This window comes from Scardinius erythrophthalmus, assembly GCF_964197995.2.
Source record: "Scardinius erythrophthalmus genome assembly, chromosome: 1".
NCBI classification, from domain to species: domain Eukaryota; kingdom Metazoa; phylum Chordata; class Actinopteri; order Cypriniformes; family Leuciscidae; genus Scardinius; species Scardinius erythrophthalmus.
In genome coordinates, this window is record NC_138221.1 from 40,611,000 (window position 1) to 40,622,470 (window position 11,471).

At 36.5% G+C, this 11,471-nt stretch overlaps 1 protein-coding gene across 1 annotated transcript; it reads right to left on the reverse strand.

Annotated features, from left to right (window-relative positions):
• Nucleotides 1–439: 439 nt before the first annotated feature.
• On the reverse strand, nucleotides 440–7,934 carry gosr2 (golgi SNAP receptor complex member 2). The gene is made up of 6 exons (XM_081369290.1): nucleotides 7,658–7,934; nucleotides 7,119–7,183; nucleotides 5,129–5,237; nucleotides 3,344–3,476; nucleotides 3,072–3,212; nucleotides 440–1,752 (listed from the first exon to the last, which is right to left on the reverse strand). Exons 1-6 carry the CDS (start codon nucleotides 7,684–7,686, stop codon nucleotides 1,591–1,593), a joined length of 639 nt encoding a protein of 212 aa, XP_081225416.1. The 5' UTR covers nucleotides 7,687–7,934; the 3' UTR covers nucleotides 440–1,590.
• Between the last annotated feature and the right edge of the window lie 3,537 nt (nucleotides 7,935–11,471).

Below are 11,471 nucleotides of genomic sequence, written 5' to 3' on the forward strand. Positions count from 1 at the left end.
GAGCACCTTCTGGGATGGATTACCTTACTGTGGAAACCATATAACTTAACCTGAACTTGTAACACTGGTTTCTTTATTGTAGGTAGATTTTAGTGGCAGAATAGGCCCTACTTTATCACCCCAATGAAGTTCACCCAAATGACGCTAGATGGCATTGTTGGATGGTACTTCACTTGCCTTAGATTGGCTTTAGTTATCAACGCCGCGTCTTGTTGCAAAGTTTTCACCAGAAACCATAGAGGAAGTAATATTTGATGTTAAATATCGTAACCTTCCTAAAATAACTGCCCAAGTCATTCTTTAAGAATAAAACGGCTCACACTCTCGACATAGGCCATTATACTACAGGGGTAGAATTGCACGATCTGTTCAAGGTGCGAGTTTACCAGAGGTGGCCAGGATCATGAGGAGATGCAAAATAATAATACAAAGATTTTTTGTCAAAAAATGACTTAAGCAATTATTTTAGGAAGGTGACGATACAAGATCTTTCAATTACAAATGCTGCCTGCTTGTTAGATTATGGAGGCAGTGTTTTAATACCTTAAAATGTGTTTGAGCAAATATAAGCATTAATGACTATGTACATTTGTAACATATCTTCTTTCTGATCCTCAAGTCTGTCAATTTGTGACTATAATGGAAAAGAACTGCAGGTGACTTTTTTTCTACTTTCACATAATTTTTTATCTCATTTTACACACAAAAAGAGCATAATTATTGAGCATTATTATAAACAAATAATTAAAATAAAGTAACTAGCAATTAGGAACTGATGTCACATTATGGTATCTTTTTCGTCTTGGTCAACGAACCTGCTGTCAACAGTGGCAAACACATAAATGTTGTGACTGTTCCAGGGGGACATTGTTGGGGATTATGCTGCTGGGGTCCTGAGCATGTGTGAATGTGCGCACACAGAGCGTCAAGATCCATGCAGCAGATGTCCAATAAGACGTCTCATTTCCTGTTTGCCGGGGGCTGTGGCTCCTGCTTAGATCCAGGCGAAGACAGTTTAACAGTATGAAACAAGTTTTACATTTCAGGGCAGCTGGATGTATATGGATGATGAGTTTATTGCACAAAAATGTCTAAGAATCTGTATTTACAGGTTTGAAGAGTTAGGAATAATACAGTACAAAACCAACACAGCACTGAATAACCAAACGTTTTTGGTTTGTTCTCCAAAAGATGACGATGAAGAGCCAGATAACAGACCGATTCTCTAAACAATTTTAAAAGTACATTTTAATGACTTTTTGCTCTCTATACCACCTGAGCTACAGGAGGACTGATGTTTTTAGTTCAGACTAGCAGAGACAAATGTTCAAACTGCTTATTTGAGAGTCAGCTGAGCAGAAAGTTATGAAAAGATTAAATGTCTTTCAAAATACAGTAGATGAAGAAAGAATAGACACAACAAAAAAAAGATTTGTGAAGATGAGACGGACAGTCATCCTGCAAAGAAGCAGTTGTGTGATTTCCTTTAGCACACCTCTGCAATTTTTATAGATGTGATGCAAGTGGCATGAAAACCGGAATGAGCCACTGACGTGATCAAGGAGCAAGGTCGCCTAAAGTTGGGAAAGTTCAGCTAAGGTATTTAACCGCCAGGAACATGACAAAGCAAGTAGCGAGCATTCCAGCCATCATGATGAACTTGTCCTGTGTTGCTCGCTTCTCAATCAAACGCATGACCGTGTTCGACAAACCCAACATGTTGGCGACATCCAACATCTTTTTATGGGTACCCTAAAAAAAAAAGAGAGAGAGAGAGAGAAGGTGCAAGATTTAGCCAAGAACCTTCAGTTTTCTGAATAGCGTTTTTTTAACACGGTGAGCAACAGAGACATTCATTCACTCAGTAAAACATCTGAGGTACACATCACCCCCGTCATTTCCCCAAAACCAGAGTCAGAGGCGGTCTCTCACGCTCTGTGATAATCAGACGAGCTTCAGGAAGAACACATACTCCTCCCTGGAAACACACTGTCAGCGTCTAAATGCGCATGCATGACCTCAAACCAGTGTTGTTATTGTTAACTAAAACATTTTCATTGACTGACAGGGATCCTACACGATTTCCATTAAAAAAAATCTATACTTTTTCAGTCTCAAATTTCAGACCATATTAACATGAAGTGATAACAAGAAGAAACCTCAAACACTTTATAACCTGCATATATTCACCTCTGCATCAGTCGGATGCTGTAAATGAGGTTGGATGTTGCATGATCACCAAACAGCAAAATACAGCCTGATTTAGATGATCGTTTGCTCCTTTCTCGGTCGCTGGTTTGAGTGGCACACCCACATTCATTTAGTGAAGTTTAAAAGAGACTCGCTTATGGTAAAAGACAAACAGTTTTGCGTAATGAAAATGTGTGCCTTGAATTCATTCGTGTTAGACAATCACTAAACTTTCACCATGAAAACTCTCTGCTTGTATGATACTTTTATTTTTAGAAATTATTATTTTCATATTTTAGAAAACGGAATAGAGGCAATAGTCTGGAAACACATATTTTTCCATACTTATCCAGACCTGGAAATGATTAAAATCAAAAACTGCGTAGGAACCCTGCATTGAAATAAAGCTGAAATATAATAATATAATAAATATTAGATGAAAAAGAAAAGAAAAAAAAAAACGTAAAAAGAAATTAGAAATGTTGCCTTAGCCACAAACTGAAATAAAATAAGTTTAAGTTAAAATACTAAACCTAACAAAAAATATATAAAAAAATTATAAAATCAACAAAATTACTAAAACAACTCTAATTAAAAGCTACTAATATAATAGTATATAAATAATGCCAAAATGTCACTGCCTAAACTGTTAAACTGTTAGGATTTCATTTTAAATGGATCAATAGATCTATTGTTTTTCCTCAATCTTGTGAACACTTCATTTGGCTATCATTAAACTGTATTATCAGCGATCGGCACTTTATCAACAATCAGTCAAGCACTATTAGAAATGTTTAGAAACACCCTGATAAGAGGATAAAAAAATTCCCCTTCCTGGTCTCCAAATGCAATCCGCCCTGCATTCTGTGTGTCACACAGACCTTAAGTGTGCTCCTCTGGTCTCTCAGGCCGTTTAGGATGCTGGAGCCTGAGCCCAGCAGGTCGTCCATTCCTCGGTGAGCGTTTTGTAGACTGCTACTAAACTGCAGGGTTTCATCAATAGGGATGGAGGTGTCTGCATCCTACACAAAAAAAAAAAACACTGTCAAAATCATGCCTTCTTTGTAGTGTGATGTACGTTTATAGACTGATGAGTGATGGTGAAAGAGTTTGGGAAACTGTGCAGAAGGCGGCGTGTGTGTGGTCTACTGACGTTTGTTGTGAAGCTTCGACTCAAGAGATCCTCTCTTTCTCTCTCCTGAGCCTCACGAGCGTAACGTCTGTGCTGGAAGTTCCTCAGGGCAGTCTGAAGATGCTGCACATCATACTTTAACTGATCAACACGCCTACAGAAAGAAAAAACACACTGAGTGTGAGCTTTTGGACCACACAGCAGCCCGCCGGTATTGTCTGGTGATGCAATAGGTGTAGAGTACCTGCTCATTTAAGTATAAAGAGGTTTTGCTTTCAGAAATGGCTAAAGATTTATTTCGAATCAAACTTTTCAGAATTTATTTACACCATTTAGGACTCAACAGTAAGGATAATACAAGGGCTCAGGGCTAGTATAAGACCAGGCCAGTTATTGGAACTCTGTCAAGCTATTATTGAAAATGAATCTTAAAAAAAAAAAGAAATGGAATATTAATTTATATCCATTCAATATTCATTATATATCCATTATATATCCATTCAAATATTTATTTTTTAAAAATGATGAAAATACCATTACAGTTAATGTTAATAATAATAATAATCACACTGCTAAAAGTAACATTTATTTTATTAAATAAAAAAATAAAATTATGCAAGCATTAGCATATATATATATATATATATATATATATATATATATATATATATATATATATATATTATATATATATATATATATATATATATATATATATATATACACACATACACTATATATAATTTTTTTTTTAAACAATACATTTTCATTTATTACATTTCATTTCTTTATATATATTTTTAACTATTTAAAAAAATTCTAAAATGTATTGATTTTGTTGTATGTATTAGATAATAAGTTAAGATTAATAAGTTTATGTATTAGAACATATGAAGAGTTAAGATGCAAAAGCCTCCAAGTGCCATCTGAAATTTTCTTCTAGAATGATAATTTTTATGAAGCTTGTATATTTAAGTTCAGTCATTTCACTTAAATGGTTATTTGCATTGCCATTTAAGTGAAATTACTGAATTTAAATATACGAGCTTGATAAAAATGATCATTCTAGAAGAAAATTTCAGATGGCACTTGTCTAACAATCACTTAAATTACAGAAGTGTCTGAAGCTCCTTCCATTAAAACTAGGATTCCCATTGATTAGACCAACTTACCAACATTAACCTGGTTTCATGCACACACACACTGTGAGACAGGCACTCTTCAAGAAGTGTCTGTACGATATTCAGTGTTTTGTGAATGAGTTGGTGTAACAGGTGTGTTGGCCTCAGGTGTGTTTGCGCAGTGCTTTAGCCAAGCTTTGCCACACACAACAGGAATGTTGGTGATGACGTGACTGCAGACGGAATGTTTTCACTGGATCCCACGGGGCGGCACACAACACAAACACTCCTAACCTTCATCACATCACATTATTCTTCATTTGGCAGTGGCTTTCTTATTCAAAGCAACTTACATTATGTATTTACTACAGGGACAATCTTCCCAGAGCAACCTGCCTTGTCATGGTGCGGTAGCTTATGAATCTCCTGATCTTTGAACCTACAACGTTGAGGTAGTCATCCATCCAACAGTCCTATAGTCCAGCTTCCACTTACTCACATACTGGACTGCAATCAGTCTGTGCTTACTGATTAAAGATCAAATTGGAATATTTAGAGATATTTATTTATATACAAATATAGAGATATTTTGCTCTAGTTGGCAATTCTCCAGAAAGCAACCTCTGATCAAGATGAGGACTGGATTCAAGAAGGCACAAGTAGATATTTTTACTGATGCACTCACAGTTTGGCATTTTGGCGGCGGTTTGGTGGCTCTTTACTGGCTAGTATCTCGAGTCGCTCCAGCTGATTAAAGATCTGATCAATTCTGGCTTGAAGTTCATTCTCAAGTACTGCAAGAAACACAAGCATCAGAAAATATAAGTACACAAATAACAATCATATCAAGAACATAAAGTACTTCACATACTTTACCATTCAAGTTGGAGGTGGTTTGCTCATCAAGGCTGCTTTTATTTGATCAAAAATACAGTAAAAACTAATATTGTGAAATATTATTTCTATTTAAAATGACTTTTCTTTACTTATCTTTATTTATTTTAAAGTGTAATTTATTCCTGTGTTACTCCAGTCTTCAGTGTCACATGATCCTTCAGAAATCATTCTAATATGATGATTTCCTGCTTAAGAAATTATTATTATCAATGTTTAAAACAGTGCTGCTTAATTTTTATTTTATTTTTTTGAAAAATAGAATAGAAAATAATAAATATCTATAAATATCTAAATGCCAATTTACATCAATTTAATGCATGCTTACAAATAATTATGAAACAATGAGTGAAATAAATTGCAAGTGTGTGTGTGATAACAATATATGGCAGATTTTTTTAATTCTATATTATTAAACAAAACACTAAAAGCTACAATTAGCCATTTTAAATGTTACAAGTGTAAATAGATGAAAATGTAGCACGAAGTTGCAATGAGTTAAAATAAGTAACAGTGTACAGATGGAATCAAGCACTGACATGCAGATCCACAGATTGGGAATGAGTGCAGCTTCCTTGGACAGAACCACAGACTGGTGGGAAAGTTTTATCACACAGGCAGTCTTGCCCTGACCCCCACCCACTGAGACAATGCAATCTCACAGTCGCTCTCACACAGACAAACGTACGCATACGTTACGCATCCTTCCCGCCTATGACATCTCATATGATGTCATCAGTATGGGTAAGAGACGGTTATCTCATTCAGACTCACCACAGAGCCACAACACCACCTCAATTCATTCTCCATGCCCCCCACCCCATCACTCCTCCCTGTCCTTCCTGCCGTGGCACCAGCTTGGCTCTCTGCGTGAGCTCCACCTCTACAGAACAATCAGGTGGTCAGTGGCACCCGGTGGCACCACAATGACTTTGCCTGCAGCTCGAAGACTGGACACAGTTTGCATGTGGTTTTACATCTAGGTTATCCAATCACAAGAGTATTTTTACTGGTGTGAATGGGGTCAATACATTTTTGCGAAGAGGTCGTGGAAAACACATGTAACCACAAAACTTTTAGAGTTAAATGTTATTCGGTACGCAGGTGTAAACCAGGCCTAGGACTGGTTATATGTCACATTTTTATAACTGGTGTTACCTGGCGCTCTTTCTCAGTTCTTTAATATGTTACAAGAGAATAAAGATGCAAATGTATGCAGTGATTAAATATCTACAAAAAATGGGCATAGTTATGGTCATTGCCACAGAAACACCTCATTTCTAAGTGCAGGACCATCAAACAGCTCAGAGTAGGAAGATACGAAGTAAAAAAAAAATTTGTCTCATGACATTAAAAATTGGGCAGACCAAAAATTTGTTTTACGGTAAATGTAGTGCTACAATATTGACATTCTGGTTCAATAAATGGTACGGCCAATACGACACCTGGTATATACTTTATTTAAAAAGTCAAGTAAATTTTCAAAGCAAAAAAAAAAAAAAAAATCATAATGTTAATGTTTATAATATCTTCATGTCTTTTAGCAGTTAAGATTATGCTTTATAGTGTATTATATATCCCTGTTAGAGTACACCATATGTATCGGGTAGACACATTACCAATCGAGGATAAGGAAGCAGCTTTTAGGTGAAATTCATATTCATAAACCACACTGCCCAGCTCTTACTATCATAATGTTTGAGAGTATGTGTCTTATTTGTATCCGATCGTCTCTGAGTATCTTTATTCGTTATATTGTAAGCACACACACACTGACTTACAGTGGACTGACTGTCTGTCTGTTGTCTCCAGTCGTCCCATCTGAGACTGAACCTCCTGAATTTGTCTGGAAGTGAAAGACACGGATGTGTGAGAAGAGAGAGAGGGTTAAACACACTGTACATTATTCACTGGTGTTAGAAACATTAGGGGACTATAGGTTCATATGGATGTCTCGCTATCTAGTGTGACGTCTCTGCTGTCAGACAGATGATAGCATTATACATGCTCTACATTAGAGTTTAACCTTACTTTTGGCACACTAAACAGCTGAAAGACCATAATTAAGCAGCATAATAATAATAATAATAATAATAATACCAAAAAATATTAGATTCATAAACAGGAAGAAAACAGAGAAAGCAAAGCAACATTATCTTCTTCATTGCTGTCAGACCAAAGCAGCTTGTCACATTACTATACAATAGATTTCAAAGAGCCTTTTATTTGTTACATGTTGTACCGAACTTATGAAAACGCTCTGTTTACTGTTAAGCCAGCTAATTTATTTCAAAATGATCAGCAGAATGAACAAACTCACTTATTGGTCTGATGGTAAAGCATCTCCATCTTCAGAGACGGTTAAAGACGCCACCAAAAACACGGTAAAAAAAAAGAAAAAGAAAAAGAAAAAAGCCTCTAATCGAAAGTTATGCAATGTTTTATCATCCGTTTCGTTTAGTTTCACATATCGATTTCAAGAATACACGTCACCAAGAAAAAGGACCTCTGTTAGGTGCCCTCTCAACCGCCTGACTGTAAAAACACTGCGAGACGAGAGAACAGCGCCAGCTGTGGCGGATGGTATTCAGCGTCGTATTATTCATTCGTTCATTCATTCATTTATAGTACAACAGACCAAACAAGGTCAAATTACATTCAGAACTACAATCATATAGCCTAGGCTAAACAAATAAACCAGGCACAATTTAAAGATATGAAATACGGAAACATGACTGAAGAATAGTCCTGATATATATTTTAATCTCTTGTCCAATGATCAAAAATATTGGTTAGCCTACTACAGTTAGCCTACTACAGACCTATTAACATTCATCTATATGATATTTAGCTAAATTAAAATTTAGTAATAGTCTACATTTATATAATGGAGATTTATTTGATGAACTAAAATTATAACTATAAGATGAACACTGTTAATTTCTAATAACATAATAAAACGGACGTTAAAAAATAGAAGATTTTAGAAGACGAGACATTAATTCATTAAACTGGTAAATAAACAAAGCGTTATAATATTGTGTGGCTGACTGAGGCTCATAAAATGTTGTCCCGGTACAAAAATACAGCCCTGTGTTTTGGTGGAAACTAACACAGTGTTAAGGAAGATCTGAAAGTTTAGATTAGAACGTGAACAGCAATTAGTAGCAAGCAGCTGTGATCTTAAATCATGTGAATTAAGGTATTTTCCCCATTTGATCTCTGCATTCAGAAATCTGCTCCGTAAAGCCCTTTAAATGACAGCTATTAATGTAAAATTTTGTAAACCTCAATCCCATTCATCATTAATGTAAAACATGAATCACACAGCAATTGCAGTTTTATGAAAGCAAATTCCATCACTCTTATTGTATAGTTACAGCTTGAGGCCTGGGGGAAGGTGTGTCGACTTTCATCCCTTGATGGAGCGTCAGTGACAGGAAGAACATAATGACAAAACTTCTTGGGGCTAGGTTTTGTCAACTCCTTTCGCTCATCCCAGTTTTGTCTAATTATGTTGGTTTCCGCAGCCCTGTATCAGAAAACACTAGTCAGATCTGGTGCCTCCCATGCCTGGAGACAGACACAAGAATAATGATATCAAAATTTCCACAGGAGAGACAGACAGACGAGGTGGTTGTTTGTTGACCTGTTCATTACAGTTTGAAGCGAGTGAGTGGATGAAAGTGACATTGATTTTGCAACATTGAGGGTTTTTTTGCCCTGTGGTAAAACCTCAACAATGTCATCACTGAATTCTCTAGAGACAGGTCTGTGTGTGTGAGTGTGTGTAAAGAATAAGACAGTTTCATACAAAATTACACAGTCGGATTATATTATTTATATATACTGTCTGTGTTGTAATTTAATAAAGTGTAATAATCTACACTGAAAATAAATAAATGCCCGTGCATATGTTTTTTAACATAAATCCTATATTAAAAAAGCGCTCAAAAAATATTTTTGCTATGGTTACTTCCTCCAGTGAACGCAGCTTATGATTATGAGTGTCTATTTATTTATCTAACTTTTGTCAAAACTGAAATGTTTTAAAATGCTTTTGAAACATGTATATATTTGTATATAAAAGTATATCTGTACTGCATAGTAGGAATGACAGTGTTAATATGATTCCAGTCATTCACTCTCAGTATTGTGGTGAGGTGTGTGTAATTATGGGTGTCGGTATGTGTTCATTAATGTGTGTGTGTGTGTGTGTGTGTGTGTGTGTGTGTGTGTGTGTGTGTGTGTGTGTGTGTGTGTGTGTGTGTGTGTGTGTGTTACTCAAGAACAGGGCAGCTACCTGTTTTGACTGGTGTTGATGTTTAGCCCCCCCCCCCCCTCCAAAACATTAGTGTGGTGGCGGTGGATGTCTGTCTCTCCAGGCTACATTTCTGAAACAGTGCCCCTTTTTTAACTCTCGTCTACCCTCCATCCAGCTCGCCCCCAGCACTATCTCTCTTCATGCTCCTTCTTGCTCTCCACACACTCCATCCTTACTGTCATAACACCTCCTGAGGCCAAGAGGGATATTCAGAGAAAGAGAGAGAGATTTTAACAGGAATGAGCAGACAGGAGTCATGAGAAATGGAGGTGGAGAGAAACAGGAATGATTATTCCGGGAAAAGGAAGTAGATAGAGAGCAATGAGGCTGGTTGATGTTTTCGATCATATTTTCAGAGGTTACACATGTCAAATCAATCTGTCCTCCAGCGACAGAGCATCATTCAACCGTCTGCCATCACACAAACTCACACACCTGAGAACCAGAGGCAGGGGGCTTTGTCAGGTGCTGGTGATTTGTGAATGCCCCCGATGACCTGTTTTACTAAGAAATTAATAGAGGTAGCCTATACTACAAAATAAACATTGGGTTAATTGTCTATTTTTTCAGCGTTACATCAGACACCATAGCAACAACACTGCTGTTCTGTGGTGATCAACATCACAAGGTGTTCTTGTGCCTTTTTCAAGCATAAAAAGAAAATAATATGTTATTAAGCCACTTGAGTTTAATGTTTGGTGGAAAGAACTCCAGTCTGTGTCTTTTATCTTGACAGCAGGTAAAGGTGGTAATCTATGATGTCATGAGAAATATCATGAATGGTGCTGAAATTGCTCCAGGGGAAGACATTTTTGGATGCCAGACGTCGGTCTTCTCATTCATTCTTGTTTTTATTTTGAGGAGAAGAATAACGCACTTGTGTTTCAGCTGATGAGAGGTTAGGCCTATGAGATCTAATAAAAACCTATAAGGCTTTGTGCTTTTGCCTCTGTATTTGTAAGAGGGTTCTTCAGCGTTGGGAACACTCAAATAAATATTTATGCCTGACTGAGATTTCTGTATTTGAATTGCATATAAAAGTTCTATCCATTTACACAGTTTTCACATAAACATAAACAAAAATAATTAATGTGACGCTGTCACGTTCTGTTATTGTTTCAGTTTCACTTTCATGGACTTTTAGTTTGCTTCTCGTTGTTTCCTGTGTTTCTTTGGTCATCATGGTTGCTTAGTATGTTTTCATTAGTTGTCATGATTATTCATTGTTTGACTGATTTCACACAACTGATCCTTGTTTTGTTCATTGAGTTCACACTGTAGGCTATATTTGCCCTCAGTTCAGTTAGCTCATTAAGTTAGCTGGGTTTGTGAAGCAAAACTTGTCAACGTTTGCAAAAAAAGGGGGGGGGAGACACAAATGCGAATTAGGCGTTTCCATCAAGTTGCTTGAGCGAATGACGGTGGTATTGGTAAACTATAGTAACCAACAGAAAATAAAACGCCATCAGCGGGAACAGATTAGTCACGTGGTTTAATGTTCGCTGCATCAGCGTTTATTATGCAAATGTGTTTCTTAATTCGCAAAACTTTTTTTTTTTTTTACCGTTTCTATCACTTGCTTGATGCGATACTTCCAAATGTGCATAAAAACAGGGTGATGGAAACATAGCATAGTCATTTCATACTGTTTTCTCTTGTTGGAACTTCCTGTTGTTTTGTTTCTTAAAGTTACACTGCTATTCGATCCGCTTGGCTTCGTCCTCTTCCTCTGCCTGAGTATTATGCATATGTCAGTCATACATAAATGAAACGGGTAAGATTTTTGTAATATACTAACAAACTGAATGTG

Excerpts from the sequence above, each read along its gene's own strand:
- gosr2 (XM_081369290.1), bottom strand. The coding sequence starts at position 7,686 with ATGGAGATGCTTTACCATCAGACCAATAA. Across the intron at positions 5,238-7,118 it reads AGACAGACAGTCAGTCCACT|TACTTGAGAATGAACTTCAA; the intron begins GTAAGTCAGTGT and ends TGTTTCTTGCAG. Across the intron at positions 1,753-3,071 it reads ACCAGAGGAGCACACTTAAG|GGTACCCATAAAAAGATGTT; the intron begins GTCTGTGTGACA and ends TTTTTTTTTTAG.